Here is a 23,957-nt window from a genome sequence, read left to right as displayed (position 1 = left end):
GCTATAATTGAGATAGAAACGTCAAGAAATAGAGAGCTGGATACAGTTTGAAGTCTAGAATTCGTGGTGTTTTCTTAGAAAAATTATCAAATGCAACACACAAAAGACATGATACCATGGTTTTTATAATACCAGACGGGAAAATTGAAAAAATGTCAAAAAATTTTGGAAATGGTTCTTTTTTTGGAGTCGGGCGAAATGAACACCATCAGTTTCTCTGCTTTCAAAATATTAGATAAACATAAACACAACTCCCAATTGATAAGCAATCGCATTCATTTATTCCCTGCTAATGTTCTATGCGTTTTAAATTTCAAAATAAAAATACCTCAATGTGTACATTGTAAAGTGTTATGAGTAAAGAGAATCATCATTTCAAACACGGGTTGATATTAAACTTATCAATATCTATTTCGCAATAAAATAGTGTACCTTCACTTTCTCATTTTTTTGTTAAAAAAACAATTTCAAAACAGTTTACCCTATCAGCCTCAGTGCTTTGAAGCAAATCAATGCTGTATCTCTTTCGCTGTTAACCACAGTTATCAAGGTCTGGATGTTGGCGCCAAAATTCTTCAAAATTTCTTTGAATTTTTTTTGGGAGAAAGTCCAATTTTTACTATGATTCAGAATTAGTAGAAATTCTGAATAATCATTTAAAACAATTTCGTATTTTTTTCGGAAAAATTGGAAAATGTCAAAAATATGTTGGATAAGGTACTTTTTTTGAAGGCGGACCTTCGTACCTTGCCGGGTCTTGACAACTATGCTGTTAACAAGAATTGCTGATCGATCGTGTTTCATTTTTTTTCATCTGTTAAACTTGACGTGTAGAAACTGTGACAATTTCAAACCTGAATCAAAATCACTCACTTTCGACCTCCTTGAATCACTTTTCTCCCCGTATAGGCACTTGTTTGACCAAGAGTCAAATGACTAATACTATTCACAACTCTATTATCACTCCGTGTATTCCGTGGACACATTCTATTACTCACTGTTAGTTTCATGTCAGTCTTTTTTCTCAGTTTACTATTAGTAAACGGTTTTTATTCAAAGTGATTTCATTTTTTTCTTTACAGGACATTTCTTCAAGTTTTTCTTTCTCTTATCCCCACCCATCCACCAATTTATCTTTGAAAGCAAAATTTAGAGTCGAATTTTATTGCTATTCCTTAGATAACACTTGTTGATTTTTCCATTTCGCTTCGGTTCAATCACACGATTCGTCATTTTTCCATTCTTATCAAAACTCTTGCGGAGAGTCTCTGCACATTTCCAGTTCCTGGAAGTGGAAGTGTTTCATGATTCATAAATAATTTATCTTTTACTATAAAAGAAATAGCTCTTCACCGATTTCTATGAAATTAGCGCTAATGCAATTAATTTTTTTCTTAACTGTTTCATTCTAACCATTTCTTGACAAATTCTCTCATTAACGATTGCTACGTTTTCACAGTTCCTACAACTTCGCTTTACCGAAATGCTTTTGAAAAATGTATCTTTTTCTCTGAATCTCTCAACTTCGCACACGATTTTCTTTGTTTAGAGCGCGTTTGTAAGAAGCGTGCCGTGATAAAAACCCGTTTTTTCAGAACGAATGTATCTGCCGAGGATTCCTGAAACCATTGAAATCACTCCGAATGTGTTGACTTTCACGAATTCTGAAGACTCAAGAGCAGAATTCATACTGAGGAACAATTCGGAATTTCATATTTCATTCCTATCAATCCCTTATGTTAATCCACAACTTAAAGGTACATAATTCAACTATACCGGTCTTAATAAAACTTGATTTTCAGTTATAATTGATCCGGGAAACTTGGAAACAATCGGAATCCCAAAACCTCCGGACACCTCTTCGAGCAAGGTTACTGTTGGATGGATCACTTTGGACAATTGTTGCTTTCCACTGGTTTTTCCGATTAGAATTGTGGAGCAACTTCTAGAGTAAGACTTTGGAAAAAATACTTTACTGAATAAATATAAATTTCAGATTGGAGTCCTTAGAATGCAAAATTTGTGTCCGTCAATATAATGAGACGGATCGAATCCCCCGAGTCATTCCAGTCTGTGGACATACATTGTGCGAGGATTGTGCGAAAAACATTATCAGTGGAAATACACTGAAATGTCCAATCGATAGAAGAGATGTTAATGTTGAAGGTAAGAAACTTCGGTGGTAAGCCTTTCATTTCACAAAACTTTACGAAGTTTTCATAAAAAGTTGTCAAAAATCCTACAGTAGCGAGCATAAGTAAATACAGATTTATACTCTCATGCGTAATTCTACTCCGTGTTGCGTAAATTGTTTTTTGACAAAAAAACGTTATACCTCCTTTCAAGCTCAAAGTTTTTTATCGAAAATTAAAGCGTCTTTTCAAATGTTCAAACGTCCCAAAAAACATTCAGACGCCCCAAAAAAACGTTTAGACGTCCCAAAATTTATTCAGACGTCCCTTCAACACTAAAAGTCACTGGAAGTGTTCAAGGGACGTCTAAACATTTTATGGGGCGTTTAAACAACTCTGAGTACTTTTGGAACAACAAAGGGAAACATGTTTTGAGGGACTTCTAAATGTTTTTTGGGACGTTCGAGTTTTCAAAGAAATAGAGCCGAAAAGTTTTATTTTTCCCTTGGAGTTATTGGGTTTTTTGTATCAAAATGTTGGAAAACACTTGAATAAACAAAAAAATTATGTTGAATTGGTTTCTCAAACCCTGAGCTTCGTGCTAGAGCTCCAGAAGCCAAAAGTAGTACCCTTGGGGAAATCTTCATAACTCATGAAAAATGCTCAAAAACTAGAATTTTTGAAAATTAAAAAAAAAATTATTTCCTATCATTTCAGGAGGAGCCAGTAGTCTTCCCCGAAATTTCGCGATTCTGGAAACCATTGAAGAACGGAACACTTTCTTAAACATTCCCATGGAACCGATCGATTCTGAACCAACCTATCCCAGAATTCCTTGCGTGGAAAATTCCAGGCACGAATCAACTGTTCGTTGCGTTGTCTGCAAAGCTAATTATTGTGAACCGTACGTTTGAAAGAAAAATAATTTGATTTTTCCGGATGGTTCTATTTCTAGATGTTTCAACAAAAACCACCAGGGAAGAGTGTTATCCGCACATGACACAATTGACATCACATTCCCACAGTGTACAAACTGCCCGGATAAATTTGCAGAAGTGGTTTGCACGGTTGGTTTCACTTCTACGCTCTAAAAAACCAATTAGTTTTCAGCAAGCCGATTGTTCATCCGATCACTCACCAATTTGTCTTCATTGTTATCAAGAGTCACACAAGAAACATCGGTATGAGACTATTCGGAAAAACTTGGAGCAAAACCAGATAGTACTGACCAATATCCTGAAAGTATTAGCTAAAAAACAGCGAGAATGGGTGGATGTTTTGCCTACATTGTCAATTGAGAAGCAAGAGGAACTGAATTTAAGATTAGACTTGTTGAAGGACGTGAAGAAATACGGAGAAATATGGAAGAGGAGTAAATACGAAATATACATGGATGAGCAATTTTTTTATAGGTGGATTACGGGTTTAACGGAATTGTGCTTTGAAGAATATGGAAATAGTGAGTAGTCCGTTTTTAATAATATGAGTGTATCAATTAAATTTTTACAGTAGTTGACGTTGCCCCAGAAAACGTCGCTTTGGAAACAAATACGGCAACCCAAGATACTCCAGTGCCAATACCTACTAAACCTTCTAATCTAGAAAACGCTCCTGAAACTATTCATTCGGAAGAGACTTTACCGATTGACTCACCAACTCCCGAATCTGTTCGATTTTCCATGATTGACGTGGCAGATGTATTGGATGAAGTGTTATCAAATTTGGAGGTTTTTAATGAAGATACACCAGAAAGCAGTAACCGTGTGGACAAGTGGGTCTAGCGGGCGTCGGCGGGCCCACCCATGTCCGGGGAGTTAAGTGTAATGTCTGTTTGGTGAGGGTAGCGGTGTGATAAGCGGTGCAAGCAGATAACAGTACACAGTTTGAACGAATCCCAATTTATTGAAAGGAATATAAGGAACAATTATTATACGAAAGGGCGGTCCGATGGAGCGGCCGAAGGGATGTTCCGGGATTGATTGAATTTTAGGGAGAAAAGCATACGAAAACCCTTATGAGGGGAAGACGTTTTTGGGAGCAAATTTACACACTTTTACACTCAGTCTTACCTTTCTGTCCGTGTTATACGGATTGAAGAGCGTCAGTGAATAGCGGGCGCTGGTCGGAATTTATACCGACACGGGACACCGCGAAAAGTAGTGAATAATTATAAGTGAAAGACCTATTGGAATAGTCACTCGAGTGAGGGCGCGCGGTCGCCTTATATAGTCGACTGCGTGGGTGCCCCTCACTGCGTGGGTGCCCGCACAAAAGCGCGGGCATTCAAAATATAATTATTGTGAGTGTGGTTTGCTTTATGAGCAGTTTTAACGTAATTTAACACGGTAAAATGGGAAATATAGTAAACCGGAAATAATAAAAGCATTTAATGACTCTAGTTTTGTGGGCAAAACCTTAGGGAGTCATTAAAGTGCTTTCAAGTTGTCAAATGAATGCAAAGCATGGTACAGTTGACAACACCATCGACTCTACAGTTCGAGAATCCGTGTGCCTCTCAATGATTTTCAAGGATTCAGAAACTCATGATGAGGAGCCAGTTGTGGAAACTCCAATTTTGCTGTCTTCAAGATGTCATGCAGATTCTGCAATAGCAGAAGAAGTTGTTGAAGAACAATCTCCACGCGCGCATCCTGAAGAGTCTTCACAAGGAACTATTACTGACGTCACTGATGTTGTTCCAGAAAGCAGCCATCGTCCCATCGACTCTCAAGCTTCGGAACCCGTTTACCTTTCAATGCTGTTATCGGAACCAGATTCTCATCCTGAGGGGCAACCTATCAAGACTCCGATTTTATCGTCTTGTAAACTGCTAAACAGTGATGCAAACTCCATAATGACAGAAGAAGCTAGTGAGCCAGAAGAACAATCTCCAGGCGAGAATTCTGGTGAGCCTTCAGCTTCCATTGCACCAGAAACAAGTGATTCTCCTCCCACTCAAGGAGCCCGCTCTCACATAGATCATTTCAACAATATCCAGCAGCAACCAATTGGCACCAAGAATTATATAAAGACAAAGATTGCTGCTTCACTATCTGCTCAAGACTGTACTGACTCAACTCCAACTACTAACCTACTCGCTGCTCAAAGTTCCGAAACTCCTGTTTTCTCTGGAAATGCTGACTCGGCTGCTGAAACAGAAACTTGTGAATCGCCGATTGACTCAGCAACTCAAGAAACATCTCTTCCTTCTATGGTTTTCGAGTCAGAGGATGTGGAGAGGATTTGGATGATGTTATCAAATTTGACGCCTGTTTCTGAATCAAGACAATCTGATCGCGACGACGGAACATCTCAATCAGGACATGCCACTGATGTTGTTCCAGAAAGCACTAACCGTCCCATAAACTCTTCAACGTCAGAATCCGTTTGCCCATCAATGATTTTCACAGATTCAGAAACTCACGATGAGGAGCCAGTTCAGGAAACTCCAATTTTGTTGTCTTCCAGCAGTGATGCGGATGCTACAATAGCAGAAGGAGTGATTGATGAGCAATCACCAGGCGAGCATTCTGGTGAGCCTTCAGACCCCATTGCACCAGAAACAGGTGATTCTCATCCCACTCAAGGAGTCCGTTCTCGCATAGAGCATCTCAACAAAATCGAGCAGCAACCAATTGGCAACAAGAATTATACAAAGACAAAGATCGCTGATTCACTACCTGCTCAAGATTGTACTGAGAATACCATTAATGATACGATCGAGCATCCAAGTGGAGAGGCTGTACAACATTCGGACGCCGCTGACTCGGCTGCAGAAACAGAAATTTGTGAATCACCGATTGACTCAGCAACTCAAGAATCCATTCGTTCTCACGTGATTTCTAGTGCAGAAGTGGTGGATAATGTTTCCGAACCAGACGACAGAACATCTCAATCAGGACACGTCACTGATGTTGTTCCAGAAAGCACTGACAGTTCCATAGACTCTCTAATGTCAGAATCCGTTTGCCCATCAATGATTTTCACAGATTCAGAAACTCATGATGAGGAGCCCGTTGTTGAAACACCGATTCTACTGTCTTCCAGGATTGAAGATTCAGATTCTGCAGTTGCAGAAGAAGTGATTGAACCGGAAGAACTGTCTCCAGGCGAGCATTCTGAAGAGTCTTCACAAGGAACGACTGATTCCTCTCCCACTCAAGGAGTCCGCTCTCACATTGATCATTTCAACAAAATCGAGCAGCAACCAATTGGCAACAAGAATTATATAAAGACAAAGATTGCTGCTTCACGACCTGCTACAGACTGTACTGATTCTACCATCGCTGATCGCATCAGAAATTTAACTACCACCGGAGAGGCTGTTCAAAGTTCCGAAACTACTGATTTCTTTGAGAATGGTGACTCAAATCGGGTCACAGAAACAGAAAGTGGTGATCTCGAAACTGACGGTTCTGCTGTTTCAACATCTTCTGATAATTCGGAGGATCATCATATTGCTAATCAACTACTAGATGAACCAAATTTTTCACCATCTGAAAATATATCGAAGCAAGTGGGAAGATCTTCCTCCTCGACACCCTCAGAGATGGTTCAAGAGTCAGCTCCAGAATCCAACAATCTACTTACGACTCAACAGCCTGCCGCAGTTGAAACCAATGAGACCGGAATCCAAAATCAATCCGAAGTTCTCAACTCGGCTCCTTTGGCGAACGCGGACACTGAAGAAAACTTTAAGTTTGAAAATCTATTGGCCGGTTTCAAGAAAAGAACACAATCAGACAATGGAACCACGCTGAATGTGCCAAGACCAGTCATGAGAGCCAAATTTTTAGTAAATGCAGACCTGGCGAAGACACAAAATACGTCCGATTCGAAAACTCCAGATGTTGACGTGAATCACGACATCAGCGAAACTTCTACATCTTCCCCGTCGCAACAACCTGCTCCACGAAATACCAAACTAGTCAGTACCCGGGTTGCCATGTTCAATAATTTCGAATGATTTTGATGTTTTACGTGACTAATAACAATTTATTTTGTTTTTATCATCTTGTTCAAAAAAAACTAATTAGAAATTTTTGATCAAAAGTTTTCCTTTCCGGAATGGAAAAGAAATATTTCAAATTATTTTTCATCAATGCTGGTACAATTAATATTTCAATTGTTCCCGCCACCTATAAATATTGTACCTGAAACAACAAAACATGTGGCAAAATGATTTCTTATTGGTTTACTATCCTATTCCCGTTATCAGTATTCGGACAATGGGGTACCCCACCACCAGTTGTCACCAATGAGCAATGTCAGGCGGAGTTTGATAAGATTGTGGGATGTTTTAGGGTGAGTTAGGTTGTTCAAACTTACAAGTGCTTGGGGTTCACTTCTGATGTAAAAAAGTGACTACTTTCCCTAGAATCAAAAAAAAACTGGTTTTAAAATTGTGTTTGACGCCAATGGAAAGTAACAGGTTTTGCTACGACTCGTTTACTGAACACAATTTTTCAACTAATTGCAGTTTCAAGTTACTGTTAGATCTCGAGAGATAGAGATTGTCGTCGCTTCCTGTTCCATTTTTAAGGTCACGCTATTATTCTACAATAAATCATCATCCAAAATTTTCGACCTGTAAACCATAACACCTTACTAGTAATATTTTTCAGCCCCCTGTTCAATTCAGCCAAATCGACGATATCCCATTTCTCGATCAAGCCAAAGATCAAGAATTCGTTCGAGAGATCACTCATGTCCTCGACTGTTCTGGATTTTTGAACTGCAACAGCTCCAGAATCCTCCAATCTTATCTCTTCAATCAACGATGGATTACTGATCATTACTATGAGAAACTGTCGCATTGTTTGACACCAGAAGGATTTTATAAAATTCAATCAGTATGCAATAAAGTGAGCGACAGGGATTGTAATGGACTAATTTCAAATTTGAAATGTCTTTCCACAAATCTGAAGCAACAACCAAACTGTGAGCCGAAGGATGTTCAGCCTTTTAGACGTTGGATCTTTGCATATCGGGCTAAATGTTTGATGGAACATCAATTTGTATTGGAAATCAAAAATTATGAAATTAACGCTGGCTGAGCATTAATTGATATGTATGATGTTTCTCGATGGTTACATGTGATTATTTGAAATAAAACCTATATTATTATATTATTATTGCACCTGATATCACTGAAACTAAAATTATCAAAGTGAAACTGAAACTAAATGTGATCTTCAATAAGTTTAGAGTTATCATTTAAATTCTTGCAAAACTGTCTCGTTTAACCCACTTTTTCAGAAACACTTGTTATGTTTCAAAAAAGTCATAAAACCTGCTGAAAAAAGAAAAGCTCGATCAATATACAGTTGTTTTGAAAGACGTAAAAACGACAATAATACAGTTTTTTCAACAGTTTCAAGTGTTACAGATGAATGGTGAGAACATGTGCTGCTTGATCTTATCCGACAAACTCAGTCCTGTGCTATTCCTGATTTTCAAAATCATGCTTCGTGGTTATCAGAAGTTCATGTAATTTCTACAAGCAGCATTAAAGCTACTTTTCAACAGATAGGCAAAAACTACTTTTCTCATTTTCGAAACACATTAAATTGGCCGCAACAATAGAAACAATCAATGCGCCTTCATGAAATAATTTTTCAAGAGAGTTGTTTGCTGCTGCACCAAATCATCTCATCATGTTTCAGAATATAATGAAGATTGTTTCAGAACTATTGATCGCAGTTTTTGATTCTTTCCAATCTTTAAAAACAAAACAACTTCTACTTTTAAAGTTTTTCAACCAGTGGGGTAGCCAGAAAAGTTTGTAAAACTTACTACTCCAGTCGTCAAGTAATAGTTTATGCTTTTCTGTGTTAACACGCCGCAATGGTGATTCGGGAAACCCTATCATCATGTATCAAAACTGTTTTTAGCGGTTCCGTAATCCTATAAAATTTCCGAAAGAGCATTCCTAAATTTTTTTTCACAATTACAGATTTTCACAGTTTCGAAAAGTTCAGAAATTGTATTTTTTAAGGCGTTGTTAATTGCATTAGGCAAAATTTTTACCACAGATTCGACAGTTCCCAGATAAGTCTCGAGACATGAATATATTAGCTTTGACATGTTAAACTTTGTATCACGAATATTAAAATTGAATGTTACTTATAAAATGGTAATCATTTGGGAAACAGTCCCGCCCATCATCTACCAAAAATGTACTTCAGAAAAATAGGTGATTGGTTTTTGATTCTTCCAAATATCATGTTATTCGATTACTGTTTCCCAGACAATGCGTTGCTTTCTTTTCAGAAAAACATACAAAACCTTTTTTGGAAAAAATATTGGTTAGTCATTGGTTGAACAAAAAACACATCGATATTTTCCCTGTCGTTTTTATTGTTCGTTCCAACTATAAAATCTTAGCGCAAAAATAGTTACAGTCATAGAAACCATGTTTTTCTTCCTTCTAATTTTGGTTCCTGTTGCTATTTCCGGGCAAGAAACTATTGCTCCAACTGTTCTTGATCAGCAATGTGTTGAGGATTTCAATGAAATGCTTGGGTGCGTAAAGGTATTCCCTGAATATTTCAAAAAATTAAGCAAAATTTATAATATTTTCAGAACAGAACTGTGTTCAGCAGAATTGACGATCTCGGTTTGAATGAAGAGTGGATGGATCGGAACCTTGCTGCAGAAATCGGAAAGGTTATATCTTGTTCTAGATTGCCAAAATGTTCGAGCGCTCAGATATTTTATATATTCTTACAACAAGTAGAATGGGCGATTGGTTTTTACTACAGAGAACTGGAATCTTGTTTGGGAAATGGAACTCTCAAAGAGATCAAAAGAATCTGTAACTCTATTCCGAGACCTCCATCAGATGAAGTTGATTTGAGTCCTTGTCAAGGATTCTTTGATCCATGTTTATCCGAAGAGCTAGTGAAACAGAAAACGTGCACGGATGCACATCTTCCGAATTTCCAAGCGCTCAGTTCTGCATTGTACACAGATTGTAAAGCCCTATATCAAAACGCAGCCGATTGGAAACAATATTCTATTTATTGGTACAGATCTTCCTGATTTTTTTGACATAAACCATTGAATAAATATTTAATTTGCAAGTTTTTGAAAAACCATCTTTTTATTCGGTAATCCACTTTCTGTAAATTATGGACCAAATGAAGTTGCTTCTGGATTAGTCTCTTTAAAAAAAGTTTTGAAATCTTCATTTGAAAACGGAACTGCTCTAAAAATTTCAAACCCTTGTCCCAAACCTTCATCAGAATTATACAATGTGGGTCTATGTCGAGAGAGGGTTATTGCGCTGATGGTCGCTCGATAATATTAAACAATTCCTTCTCCCTCTACGAGTAATAGTTTATGATTTCCTGTGTATTTAAAACCAGCGCTTCCCTAATCCTATACAATTTCCGTGGATCAGGAATTTTCACTGGTCAAATTAAAAGCATTTGTCTCGGAATTAATAGGTCTTAATTCACGACCTTGAGTATTAAGCCTGGTCCATTCCCAGACTTACACAATTTACTCAAAATATAATAAACAATAAAATGAACACCAACAACTGCGTGAAACGTGAACCGTGACCAACCATACTGCAACCAATACTGTTTTGGACGTGCTCTCCTAAACTCAACCTGATGACCCTACGATAACAACATCGCTCTACATTCTGTGCATAAAAGAAAAAGGAAGCCGTCAGAAGTCGTTGTCTCTCGATCATTCACTCACCGATGTTCTACCGTGGAGACCGATGAACCTTTGGCACAATGGCTCCGAGGGTCTTTTTATCTGCCTGCGAAGCTGCTTCAAGCTCAAACCACCTCGTCGAGGAAACCTGTTCCAATACGGACAACCAGCCGCCCATAACAATCAGATCTACTGAAGAAGCCTCGACTGTTGATGACAAAGTGTCTCATTAGTTATTCACGTCAATAAAGTTTGTTAGTGTTCTCCTCTTTCTGTTACTCTCACATTCTAAGTGTGACACGGGCCCACCGTCCCTCTAAAGTGTCATTACAGCATTCCTGATAAAATAAATGTTTTGACGTTTACAGATTTTCACAGTTTCAAAAATTTCAAAAATTGTATTTTTTCAAGGAACTGTTGACAGTCTCCTGGTCCCCGAATCAGGTTCCTGTCCCACTCCAAACTAAAATGTAATTCGTATCACTAAATTATTCTAATTTAGTTTATACTTATTACGTATTTTACTTTCTGTTAATTAACTCCCTTCTTCCCTGTCTCTTTAACCCCATTTCAGGCGGAAGTAATATTCCACAATTCAAGTTGCCGCCATTTAGTCGTGTCTGCGTCTCTCCAGTCAAAGGCGCACGCTGTTTCCGACGTCCGCTGGTCTCGCCACGCGCACACCTGCTAAACGACTGTGACCGTACTCGACCGACTCCCCTCGCTTGGCCTAAAGCCATTAATAATTTAGTTGTTCCTTAGTGTTGTTTTTCCTCTCTCTCTAAGAGAGTTATTATTGTGTTTTGTAAGAGAAGTTGTTAGAGAGCTTCTTGTAGCCCCTCGAGAGCTCCCGATACGTGTATCGGGCGCTTGCAGAGTCGCTATTAAGTTCCCTCGATAGCCCTTTTCCCTTTAAATTCTATTTGTATTGTAAAAGGCAGAACCGAATAGGTTTTTAATGCAGTCCCTCGCGGGACATGCTTTTTCCCTATAATAAATGGTTCTTGTAAATACTTGAATTGTCAGCACATCGGGCACTTCCTTTAAACCCACTGAACCACCTATCGGAAGTATAATTTGGGCTCATGTTCCCACCCTACTCGGCACATTACCGGCGGCCTTCTGGAGACAGAAGGGGTGGCCACATTTGGTGCATCTTGACCAGGTTTTCTCCGCTAGACCGGAAAATTTCGAGTTATCGATTTTTCCCCTCGACACGGACGAATCAGTCGGTTTGCCCATATTTTGTCCGAAAAAATCGATTTTTCGATTTTTTATGTGCTGCGATTCTCGTGTTTTTCCTTGAAAATACATTAGAACGGCGAAAACTTCTTTGCATTTCGCAATTTCGGTCTTTTTGTTGCTTTTTTCTCGCGAAATTCCGCTTCCCTTTTTTGAATTTGGCGCCATTTAAGGCCCCACCTTTAAATTTGGGTAGCAACTGCGCTCTAGTGCGAAGCGCTGCGCCGCAAAGCGGCTTTAGGCCTTCCCACTTTTGCGCGAATTTCAGCGCGATTTTTGCATCATTCCCTCGCTTTTCGGCGGCGTTCTCGCGATTTTTCGCGAAAACCAGCTAGAAAATCGACGGAAAAGGCCCGAAAACACTCGGACACTCGAGAAATTCGGATTTTTCTCCTCGAAATTCGCTGTTTGTCTGAAAAATCGAATTTTTCTCGGAAAATTCTATGTTTTTCGGCATTCCGCACATTTTCCCGGCGAAAATTCCCAATTCCACTCGATTTCTACGCACATCAACCTCGGATTCGCTCTCCTCGAGGATTTTTCAACGGATTTTCTGAAAATTGGTTGGAAATCGATCGGACCGCCCTCGCATCGACTCAAATGGATGGCTCGAGCTTCGCGGGCGTCAGTCGTTATTGCCCGGTCCCGCTTCCCTCGTTTTTCTCCCCAATTCCCCCGTTTTTCGAATTTCGAAATATTGCGAAATATTTCGAAAATTCCGAAAAACCCGGAAGCGGGCAAGAAATCGATCAGAAGTTCTACGGATCGGGTACTCTGATTGCCTCGTGCTCATTTGCGTCAGTTGTCTTCGCCCTCTCCCGCTTCCCTCGTTTTTCTCCCCAATTCCCCATTTTTTCGGATTTCGAAATTTTTCGAAAATTCCGAAAAAACCGGAAGCGGGCAAGAATTCGATCAGAAGTTCTACGGATTGGGTACTCTGACTGCATCGTGCTTCGTCGCTTCGTTTGCTGCTGTTTTGGTCCACTTCCCTCGCTTTTTTCTCGGGATTACGATTGGATTTCGCGATTTCGACACGCTTTGAGGTTTCGTTTCTTGTTCTCATCCCTCGTGCTACGTTAGTGAACGGTGCTGCCCCCTTCTTGCTGTGTTTTAACACGGACTTGTCCGTTTGCGGAAGGGTGTAGTGCTTCTAGCTAACAGATCACATCGGAGACGTTCGAGTAATGAACTAGAGGCGTTTCGTATGTCCCGAACCCATCGGAAACTGAGAAAAAATCGATCAGAAGTTCGCGATTGGTTTGGATGGCTCCCTCGTGCCCTGTGGCTTCGGATGTCGTTTGCTGGTCAACTTCCCTCGGTTTTCTCGGGACTACGAACGGTTTTCGCGATTCCGACACCCCTCGAAGCAATTCGAGGCGTTTCGCTCGCCCCGAACCATTCGGAAACTGGGAAAAATCGATCAGAAGTCTCGTGTGATGCCCGATGTCGTTTCGTGCTGGATGTCGAGCGGGATTGTTCTCGTTTGGGTGCTTCTCCCTCGGGACGAAGCCACTTGGCTATAGTTTTTCGGTTTTATTTTTTGTGCTAAGTTGGTGAAAGGTACTGCCGCTTCTTGCTGTGTTTTAACACAGATTCGTCTGTTTGCGGGAGGGTGTGGTACCGGCAGCCGACTGATCGCATTAAAGACGATCGTTGAATAAGTCAAGGTCCCTTCATGCCAGCTTGCTGGATCGGAGGGAGCCTCTTTGCGGATTTGAGTGTCTATTGTAGTCATGTCTTTCCGGATAGTTTTTGATATCGCCCTCTCCCCTCGCCGGATATTTACGGAATTCTTATGAATTCTGTACTTCCGAAGGGGATCGGCGGTCAATTACAGCATTCGGATCGATACCCTACAATCGATTCCTCGGATCTAAGACGTTGTCTGAATGTCTGAGAACCCGGAACCCCCGCTAAGCAGCCGCAAGGTAGCAAAGCGGTTGGGATGCCGAGTTTTTAGACTGAAGGATGATATGAAAAACTGGGGGTCCTCGACCTCGTGTATGATTTTGATGTTTCGGATGCTCCTTTTGATGGTTTATCGGCATTTGTCTCCAGCTCCTCGGAGCGCGAGCAGTCCCGATAACCGATTCCCTACCCGAGCGGTCGGCAGTTTTTACTGCGTACGACCCCTCTCGTGGGACAAGGATCCCTCGGAATGTTGATGCGTACATGGGATCTTGGGTCGGTTTGGTTTTGTTCAGCTCCCTAGGCTTCATCGGGTTAATTCCGACCCGCCGAACGTGTTGAATTAAGTACCGAGCAGGCTGGCCCCCTCGTGTGAAGCCCGACTGGTTCACCAGATACGGTTTTGAGCTTATCGGCTCGTGTTATTGACTAGCGAAAGAGATGCCAGGCAAGAGACGATCAGACTCCTCCCTTCGGAGGGCAGTCCCTGTCCCGCCTCAGGTGCTCCATTTTCTGCGTTAGTTAGGGACTGTAAGCTCTGTGTCCCACCCGTTTCCCCCTAGCGGCGCCCATCCACTAACCGTGGTCGTCTTGCCGGCAAGGGTCTCCGGTCGGACATATGAATACAGAAACCTCGAGTAAGGTACGCCACGGATCAGTGCGTATGCCATTTTCGTAACCGGCCCCTCGAGTTAACACGCTCCAATGAGATTTCATTAGACGTTCCGTGAGTCTGTTCTTGCCTTATCGTTTGATTTGGTAGTCGTTTGAGAACAGTTAGCGGAATACGTACTGTATCTGGCCCATCATCGGGACTCAGAATTTCGTAAGCCGTCAGTAGATAGCAAGCGAGCCTTCGGATAGTCTTTTATTGCTCCGGTTTAGAGCTTGACAGGAAATGGCGATATTTCCTCGACCTCACGACCCTCGCAATTCTGGAAGTTCGACCAATGGTGTTAATGCGAGCCTCGGCGATTTGATCTCCCTCGATGTATTTCGAGTCTTTCGAATCCCCCTCACCTCGATAATACACCTAGTCAATTCTTCTAATTATTCATCCGATTCGCTCCCTCGCTTTCAGACTTCTAGGTAGAAAGTCGATTTAGTTCATCGATTGTTCGAACACCCACTGGTTTAGTAGCAGGATTCTGAAGGGTTAAGGCTGATGCCTACTTTCGAAAACATCAACGCAAGCGTTGCATTGTGAGTAGATCCGAAGCGATCGAGCAGTCGGTACCCTCTGTTTACCTGATATGATAACTAGCGGCCTATTAGATAATATCGACTCACTAATATCCACTTTCTATCCCAAGAAGACGCTACTTCGCAGAAAAATTTGAGTAATTTCGCACTTGTCTTCTGTGTTAGAACCTCCAATGGAAAGGAACTACGCCTAAGCTCGTTGGTTCGACAGACGCTTTTCAAGCATCTGAACTGCCGATCCTCAGACGACCATTCCCTCCTGCGGAGCATTTGGTGCTAGCGAGTCATCCGTTCAAATTGATTCGGAGAGCTATGCATTGAATGGGTTCCAGATCGTTCGGTCTCACCGAGACACGTTGAATTTCGTATCGAGACCGGAACCCCGTATGGGTCTACTCCCCTCGGATACATGCAATTTGAAATTCGACCGACTCTGTACACATCGATACGAAATCTGACCTAACTGCCAGAAGACTTAGTTGAAGAGTGTATATGCTCTTTGGCGACCGACATATTCAGTAGCGTGTTAACGTGAACTGAAACAGTCAACCCGGCTATTCTGGCTGGTTGGCCCGCTCGCCCTCGTAACCGGCCGCAAGGTTGGTTATTCGGTGGTCGTCCCCAATGAGCTATAGGATAGTCGGCCGTGTTAGTGCGAGAGAGTGTCTTTCGTATGCTCTTCCGGTTACAGTATTTGAGGAGGATACTCCCTATGGAGCATCCTCTGGCCCCCCGGAGCGTGGATTACGCTCTGGGGAGAGTTTCTAGTACTAGATCACGTTCAAAGGTTATCGTAGTCAGCGATTCGGTGTAGCCTCCGCCGAAGCATATCCCTCGATTTCGAGTGAGACCCTTCGGATCGGAGATATACTCGAATCCTCTGGCCCCCCGGAGCATGGGTTCCAGGACCCACTGCTCCAGGGCGCCATTGATTATGAGACCCTCGGGACCAGATATGGTGCTATCAGATCCGCCTATTGGAAGATGTGTATGAAGTATGGAATCAGAGTCTCGATTCTGAATCCTAGATATTCAATCATACATAACACGGAACTCTGAGTATCTTGTGAAAGATGTTCATTATCGAGAGTAATTCGACCGAAATAGACTTACATTCTCCCCCAGTGGGCGAGTGTGAGCGCGTTTCCCTCGAATTGCATAGGAATTCTTGTAGCTCAGATTCTTTTTAGAATCTCGCTATCCCGCAAGGGATTTGGTATACTCTAGACCGGATTTTCGGCAGTTTTCGCATCAGGTCGCGTGGCTTTTGTACCTTTTTGGTACATTACTGACTGTGAACACTTCCTCGAAATCTGAAGGTTGTCTAACAACCGTTGTCGACAGTATTACCAATCTGGAAATCCACTCGATAACCACATCTGGATGAGAGAAAGAGAATAAACTATGTGGTGCTTTAGTTTGCGGTATAGGCAGATGACAGCGATAAGCCGGCGTTGTATGACTCCTCCTTCTCCCTCGATTCTCTTAGTGGCCGTAGGTAGTCGTTTTTGATTACGGACCCTCTCTGTCATTCGAGTCTTCGTTTTGTTCTAAGTAGGACTTGAGGTTGAAGCTTTCGGTTTAGCCGTTTTGGAGCGATTTTAAGCGGATCGGTAGATTAACGGGCCGGCCGCCTGGCAAGCGGAGGGCCTTATTAGGCTACCAATACCTCGTCTCTATCACGAACTACACTGAAATTAGTAGATCCTCGAGACTTACAAAGAACCGATGAGAATGATAGTCGTTTAAGAGAGACCGTAATCAGCTTACGAATACACTATATTGTCAAACTAATTACATCACGGAATCCGTTATGATTCCAAAGCCTCTTGCTTTCAGAGTAGTGGTTTCGATCGCTACATAGAAAGCTCTCGCTTAGCTTTGAGATGGTTTAGTATCGTGTTGCGGCGAAACTTCTCGCGTAGAGCTCTAGCCAGTGATGTCTGAGAAGGTGACTCCTTCAACTGATGTCGTGGACTATCTCTCGTCATCTCGAACCTTTGTGCCCTGTTGTATACGCAAGTAGTTTCCCTTTTCGAATTCTATCTTATCTTGCCCGTGTAACTCCGTGACAGTTTCTCGTCATTGTTCCATCCGAGCATAGTTGAATCATTTATGTTTCAGCGACCCTCGAGATCGACGATGTCGGCTAACGGATCTGACCCGCCGCAAGGCTTCAATCAGCCCTCGGAACCTCCACAGCGTGAGATTAACCAGAATTCGAGCTAGAAATTACAGATGATGGTGTTTTAGGTGTGACAATGAGCCGTGCCGACTACGATATGCTGATTTCCGGTCTGAGACTGGTTATGGTGTCCTGAGACACTTTGAGATGCAGCTTCAAGCCAGCTCTCGTATTCAGGACTCTCTGTTCAAGTTATTGAATGGGAAGTTCAAGGCCGACCTCGGAGCAGAGATTAGCGACCTCGTAGCCAGACGCCTCAAAGATTCTAATCTTGGAACCGCCAAAAAAGAGAAGGACCCTCGCATTGCGCGAAAACGCTACTCTAATTATGCGGTACCCAGTCACACCTAAATATCCCAGCGTCACCGAATGTTTCAGAAGATCTCGAAGATCATGGATCGAATCCGTGGCGACGTGGCCAACGGAGAATTGAGCGCTCGAGGCATCCGAAAACGTTTCAAGATTTTCCAGTCTATTACTTACGGAGACTCCTCGGAGTCGTCTGATTCCTCGGAAGATTCGGACGGTCAGGACTCCGATCCGGATACTCCCCCATCCGACTCTAACGACGAAGAAGACGATTCAGATGACGAAGCCGGCACGGGTTTCCAATTCGCCCCAGCTCAGTCTGGCGCAGTTGCCCCTTCTGCTTGCAACGCCTACTGAATCCACTCCATAGACTCCAATCCTGTTACAACCTCACTGCCAAGATCTCTCAATTTTCCTCGCCACCCTCGTGACAGCATTTTTTCCACCTCACTGGACATTTTCACATCTTCACGCGTTCAACGACGTCTTGATCAGCCTAATACCTCGTCCAATCTCACTCTCCTTAACGTGTCTATTAAATTTTTCTTAATAAAACTTGTTCTTTGAACCAGTTCACTTTCGTCTTCCACGTTGGGGTAATATCTGGTTTTAACCAGCTATATTTGTGATAATCGATGAACATGTTAGGCCCATTTTAGGCGTCTCGAACACACGAATGAGTCACTCGAACCGTTACGACAGATTCCAGATTCTGTACATCTAGAAGAGCCCGTTGACCTCGTGTTATTCGTCCCTTGTATTCTTCGCCAACTCCTCGTAAGAGAAGACGGTTCCGATACGAATTTTGATGAAATTTCACCCGGCCGCCTCGGAAACTTGATAAGTTACTTCGCTGATGATTCGTTAGGCATAGGCTAAGATCTTCTGATCTCAGCCAACCCCTCGAATTCCGAGTCCAGTAATATATCATGCTCGTTAGAACCACGGAAATTCTGATATCTCCTCGAATGACGGATTTCGGATGATAATGAAATCGGAGTGAAGGATGCACCGCCCTCGTAACAGTTCGGATGCATCAGCCTCTAGAGTCCCTCGGACTATAAATTTTTACGCAATTCCGTTTTGAATCACTGGAATTTTGTGGTCTTTTCACTATTTTTTCAAAGTGAATCGTCGTTAATCAGATCGTATCATTTCATTGATTTATCACAGAAACGTGTAAAAACCGTTGTATTAAGTTACCTACAGAATGCCTCTGTCGGACAGTGCTCCCTTCGATTTCCCAGCGATCGGATTCAGTCTTCACTCGATCAATGCCCACGGTACTACGTATCTGTCGGTACGAGTCGACTACGACCCGCTCAATTTCGAGTCCTTTTCGGAGGACGCGATTAAGTGGTATCAATGGGTAGATGATAAGTTCGTTCTTTATCATATCCACCCACCTCGACCACCTCCTGGATGCCCCGAAGGCCCACATTCACATGTGAGAAAGCACTATTCGACTCAGCCTCGTTTTGTATTTTAGGACGGAGGATTCTTCGTAAAAGTCGAATTCGCGACTTGGCTGCGAAACTCGGTTCCCGTGGATCGTCCGCGTTGCCAATGCAACCCGTGGTACGATACTCCTCTCTACGATCATTCTGATCCACCGGAGTGTCAAGCCCTCGCGTTCGCAGCGGCAATCGCCGATGGTCTTCGTGAAGGAAAAATGATGGAGGATATTAATATCGAGGCTCATCTCTTTGAGCTGCCCTCGACTAGTCGTACCCAAAATTATTGGCCCTCGGAACCCACCCGCGCTGAGACCCTGTCTGGATTATCGTCTCTGAGAAGAGCATTTTCAACCTGGAATCTCTAGAAGCCCTCGTTTGAGCTTCTTTGGCCGTTCTACTAACTACTTGTACGTTTTTAGCACTGTCGCTTGGTAGATTTCAGCCTGGAAATGGCTTTTCCTTCAAGGAAAATGGCCATGTAGGTCAGAACTGCGAAATTTGAGAGTTTCGAAAAAGTACGCATAATTTTTTCTTAGCTAGTTTCGAGCCAGCAGGCAGCTGACGCACTTTGCGTGTTACTTGTACGCACTTCCGGTGTAGTCGTTTAAGATGAGCAAGCTCATTTACATCGGTCGTGTTTCAGGTTCCTCGTCTCAAGTCTCGCATATTCTCACCTCGTTGTTGTTTTTTGTTGAAGTTTGCTAACTGAAAATTCCGTTGGACCGGAACAGCTCCGTTACGTAATGATGAGATGATGGTAACGCCCCCGTGATTTCTTTCCGTTACTATGAAAGATTCGTTTTTCAGAGTAACTGCCGATGCAAAATAGCGTTTCGTCACCGCCGGAACGAGATCCCTCGAGATTTCGTTAAAGAAGTCACAAATCATTAGATATAATTGTCGTTATATGAGATAAAGGTTCCCACGAAATGCCCCCTTTATGTGTTCATTGATCCCCAGCGTGTTTTTGCATGTTGTATCTTTGTTCTGTTCGCTTTACATAGACCGGTGTTTCGCGGCTAAACTTTTATTTCAGGTAACAGCACCTTTTGGCCAATCGTCAAGCGGGCATGGATCAATTCGGTGGACATCCCTCGTGTTTGAGAAAGGAGGAAACTTGCAAAAGTATCCAAATAGATCGAATCGGGCGGTTAAATCGACTTTTTCCAGGCTCTCGCTCCATCGAGGGGACTTTTCGCTCTGAGAAATCGGATCAGAAGTCAGTTAGTTTCGTTGTTGCTCCGAGTTTCGACGTCAATCGCCCTCGGGCATCTGAAGTCGTGAATTCTAGCAGAAATGAGTATAAACACCTCGAAAAAACGATGGTTAGCCAGAAAAAGCAGACAGTTTAATCTAATGATGCCTCTAGTTTTCAGATTCGGATAGATCGAATGCCAATGGAAGTGATGGTTCGAGCATACGCCTTCGCATCACGCAATCGTGTGTGGTCAACTTGGATCCTCGTCGAAGTTGAGAGTTGTCGAGAGCACAGTGTCCGGGCTTTCGAGTTGAACGGCGGATTTTTCCTCCAGAAGACTCCGGAAGCTCTTGGAACACGTATCCCTCGGGATATGTCACCATTGGACCAGTGGGTAGCCTATCACGTAGCCATTTTGGATTATGTTGATGTAAATGCTCCTCGCCCTCGGTACTCCACTTCACGATTGTCCTCGTTGAGTTTGATTCGTGAAAACGATATGAACTGCGGATGCCTACCCTCGTTACTGTCACAACATGAAGCGTTCGGACTGTCAGACTTCTGTCAAATCCGTCAAATCGCCCAAAAAGCGATGCTCTTGGTACATCACAAGCTCCAATCGGGAACCCTCGAAAGGATGTTTTCACTCAAATGGAAGCCGTCATAATTTGCAGAAAGACTGATTATTCATTTTTTACCTCGTAATAAAGTTGTGTCCTCCACTACTCATTTATGCTTGTAATTCAGTAACTCGGTTTTTACCCCGTTCGATATCTGTTTCGTAAACGACTCAGTGAATTAATCATTATTTTTGTATTGATTTAGCATAAAAAGATGAGTGCAGCTAACACTACTGACGACCAGGAGCGAGTGAACAATCAAGTCCCTCGCAATAAGCTTCCGCCGATCGCCTTGATCCCATGCCCCCCGATAAGTGAGCAACGCATCGTCGAGCTCCTTGAGGTCGGCAAAGGTAAAAACAGATCGATAATGAGTGGAGAGTGACTAGCCTTCTTGTTTCAGAATCCTCGCCCGCCCCACCAGTCTTCGGACTCGGATCGGCTAGCGTGGAGCCCGGATCAAATGAAGAGAAAGAGCTTCTCGATTATGGTTAGTGCCATTCAGTACGCTGGATTGCGGCTAAATCATCTCTTTTTCAGGGGAAAGTTCAGGAGAGGACAACCATATCCTCGATGAGGCCGGAAAATCGTACTCAAATGAGGACGACCTCCCGCCAAACGAGCAGGTTCTATTCGGTCCGCCAGCGTTTTACGTTGATGTCAACTCGAACGCTGACGAAGTCGATCCCTCGCAGGATTCACCAGATAAGGACCAGGACGTACGTCCAGCGCCCACATCCGGCGATGAGACCGACGGAAAGACGCCAGAGACCGTAGCTCAACTCCTCGATACTACCCAAGAATCGGAGACGATTCCCACGATTTTTGCGATGCTGAAAAAGATCTCGGATCAGCTCGAAACCATCTCGACAGCTTCAGTCACCCATGATGACCTCGACAAATACGTGACCAAGAAAGATCTCGAAGTGCTGGCAACCAAGACCGATCTCGAGGCCCTCGCGAAGAAAGCAGATCTTATTGATCGTATTCCTTCCCTCGATCAATGGACCGATATGATTGAGAGATTGGCCCCGATCGCAACTCTCCAGGGTATCTCCAAAAATATGGGTATCTTCCTGGAGCAGTTGACTCGGATCGCGATCGATCAACGCCGTCTATCCAGAAGTCAAGGCAAAGGCAATGAGAAAGTAGAGACACTTTTGAAGCAAGGCTCCCTCGATTGGAAAAAGTTCGAAAGTACCTCGTTGAAAATCACCAGAGTCTACGACTCGTTGAGAAGCTATATTGCACGGAAAGTGTCATCGATGGAAACGGCCACGGAGGTTAGAGATCTGAAAATCCAGATGGCTGGAATCAAGAAGGATCAGGATAGCTTCAAGCAAATCCTCGAACCAGGCGCAGACCACGATGATTCAGTCCTGATAGCCCTCGATGAGATCGAAGCGATCGGTAATTCCTCGGACCGTGCTCACAATCGAAAGGTTGCTGAAATTGAGGAGCGAAAGCTTCAAGAGGCCCGAAAGACCGTACGTAGTGTGATTTTCTTAGATCATTTCTTAATTCAGTAATGTTCAGAGTTCCACGAAATGCTTTTACTGCACCGGAACACACGACGCAGCCTATTGTGACGTGCACCTCGATCTGCATTCGAAACGTCTGGCGCTGATTACTCAGCAAAGATGTCTCATTTGTGGAAAAAACGACTGCGATGGCTCGCCAGAACTCTGCAAAGCGAAACACCGTCTCTGCCTCAGATGTGATCCGTCCATGCCCTCCAAAGAACGAGAGCATCACCCTCTTTTGTGTCCTTCCCGCCATCAGAAGCATCCGTCTTCCTCGGCCGGAGAGACCTCGAAAGCGGGAAATCGCTCAGAATCTGATCCTAAGGACGATTCCTCGTACTACGGCGGCAACATGGGCAAATACATTGACCATTCTCGGCCTCGCCAAGAAGGTCGATATCACGTGCAGAGAAAGTACGTCGACTTTAAAGAGAATGGTTTCTTCTCGGACTCCGGTTCCGACGAAGAGAAAAAGCCCTCGTCAAGTCAACGAGCACTAGCCCCCTCGTCTAGTAAGAGATCCGGTGGCGAAACCTCGAAGAAATATGGTGGATACAATTGGCAACGTCGCGGAGCCAAGCACAGAAGCAGTGGAAAGCGCGACGATGCGAAGAGACCGAGACTCGCCCCAGCGGCAAAGTCGGAATCCTCGATAAAGAAGGAGCCAGAAGCTGCCGAATAAGAATTGTCCCTCGAGATTTTTATAACTGTTAAACAATTTGTTGTTTTTATCAATTTTTGTTACGGGTTTTCTAATAAATCCCAGTTGTTGTTGATCTCGAGCGATTTCATTCTCGGTTTTGATATGAGTCCGAACTCATTATTATTTCTGTTTCAGCGCTCTTTTATTTTTCCCGCCTCCTGATGTCCAAACACGAACTGAATGCCACGTATCAGGGAGGTGCCAGCCAATTCGCTGGACCCCCCTCCTTCTATAGTTATGAATAGAAGTAAAACCTCATACTCAGTACGCTCTTCTGATCGTTCTGAGGCTAACAGGAGATTCATCCGTCCCTATGACCTCGAGTCCGGGTAAAATGATAAACCTCGTATGTCAGTCACAGAATCTAGTGCTCCAGGTTCTCTGGACACCGATTTAGTGCAATTTGGGTTGATAATTAGCAGGCAGCTAACGCCGTATTCCGATTTGGACTAGTTCCAGCGCCCTCGGGCATATGATGTCGGACCTATCTTGGTGCACTTCGGTGTTTTTGACTCATAATCGGGTACAATCTTCCCTTCCGATTGAAAATTAATTCAATTGGTAAACCCCCAAACCTGTAATCGAAGCGATGATACTAGGTGGCTCCTCGTTTAAGCCTAGATTCAGGGTTATCCGGGTCGGTGATCACTGTGATCTTAAAAACCGGTCCAATCCCTCGGGATAAATACCTAATTTCCGGATCTATGATGCGAAAGCTAGAAAAGGAATGAGGATATAGATGATAATTTGTGTTCAGAATCTTCACAGATAGTTCGAATCGCGATTTAGCAATCAAGCTAAAACATT

The 23,957-nt window shown here is 43.0% G+C and overlaps 5 protein-coding genes across 5 annotated transcripts; all 5 read left to right on the top strand.

Moving 5' to 3' along the window:
* Nucleotides 1–1,600: 1,600 nt before the first annotated feature.
* GCK72_012955 (uncharacterized protein) lies at nt 1,601–3,913 on the top strand (the record flags this gene model as incomplete). Its single annotated transcript, XM_053729530.1, has 7 exons — nt 1,601–1,757; nt 1,803–1,950; nt 1,997–2,166; nt 2,850–3,036; nt 3,088–3,199; nt 3,243–3,591; nt 3,642–3,913. 7 exons carry the CDS (start codon nt 1,601–1,603, stop codon nt 3,911–3,913), a joined length of 1,395 nt encoding a protein of 464 aa, XP_053584302.1.
* A 668-nt stretch (nt 3,914–4,581) lies between these two features.
* Nucleotides 4,582–7,098, top strand: GCK72_012954 (uncharacterized protein; the record flags this gene model as incomplete). The annotated part of the gene is made up of 1 exon (XM_053729529.1): nt 4,582–7,098. The coding sequence occupies one exon, from the start codon at nt 4,582–4,584 to the stop codon at nt 7,096–7,098; it is 2,517 nt and encodes an 838-aa protein (XP_053584301.1).
* A 212-nt stretch (nt 7,099–7,310) lies between these two features.
* GCK72_012953 (uncharacterized protein) lies at nt 7,311–8,188 on the top strand (the record flags this gene model as incomplete). The annotated part of the gene is made up of 2 exons (XM_003089752.2): nt 7,311–7,436; nt 7,757–8,188. The coding sequence occupies 2 exons, from the start codon at nt 7,311–7,313 to the stop codon at nt 8,186–8,188; spliced, it is 558 nt and encodes a 185-aa protein (XP_003089800.2).
* Nucleotides 8,189–9,546: 1,358 nt separating this feature from the next.
* On the top strand, nt 9,547–10,175 carry GCK72_012952 (uncharacterized protein; the record flags this gene model as incomplete). Its single annotated transcript, XM_053729528.1, has 2 exons — nt 9,547–9,666; nt 9,717–10,175. The coding sequence occupies 2 exons, from the start codon at nt 9,547–9,549 to the stop codon at nt 10,173–10,175; spliced, it is 579 nt and encodes a 192-aa protein (XP_053584300.1).
* An 8,684-nt stretch (nt 10,176–18,859) lies between these two features.
* Nucleotides 18,860–19,471, top strand: GCK72_012951 (uncharacterized protein; the record flags this gene model as incomplete). The annotated part of the gene is made up of 2 exons (XM_053729527.1): nt 18,860–19,096; nt 19,139–19,471. 2 exons carry the CDS (start codon nt 18,860–18,862, stop codon nt 19,469–19,471), a joined length of 570 nt encoding a protein of 189 aa, XP_053584299.1.
* Nucleotides 19,472–23,957: the final 4,486 nt, after the last annotated feature.

This window comes from Caenorhabditis remanei, chromosome IV (assembly GCF_010183535.1).
Source record: "Caenorhabditis remanei strain PX506 chromosome IV, whole genome shotgun sequence".
NCBI classification, from domain to species: domain Eukaryota; kingdom Metazoa; phylum Nematoda; class Chromadorea; order Rhabditida; family Rhabditidae; genus Caenorhabditis; species Caenorhabditis remanei.
The sequence above is the reverse complement of the archived record's forward strand: the minus strand, read 5'-3'. Positions and strand labels throughout refer to the sequence as shown.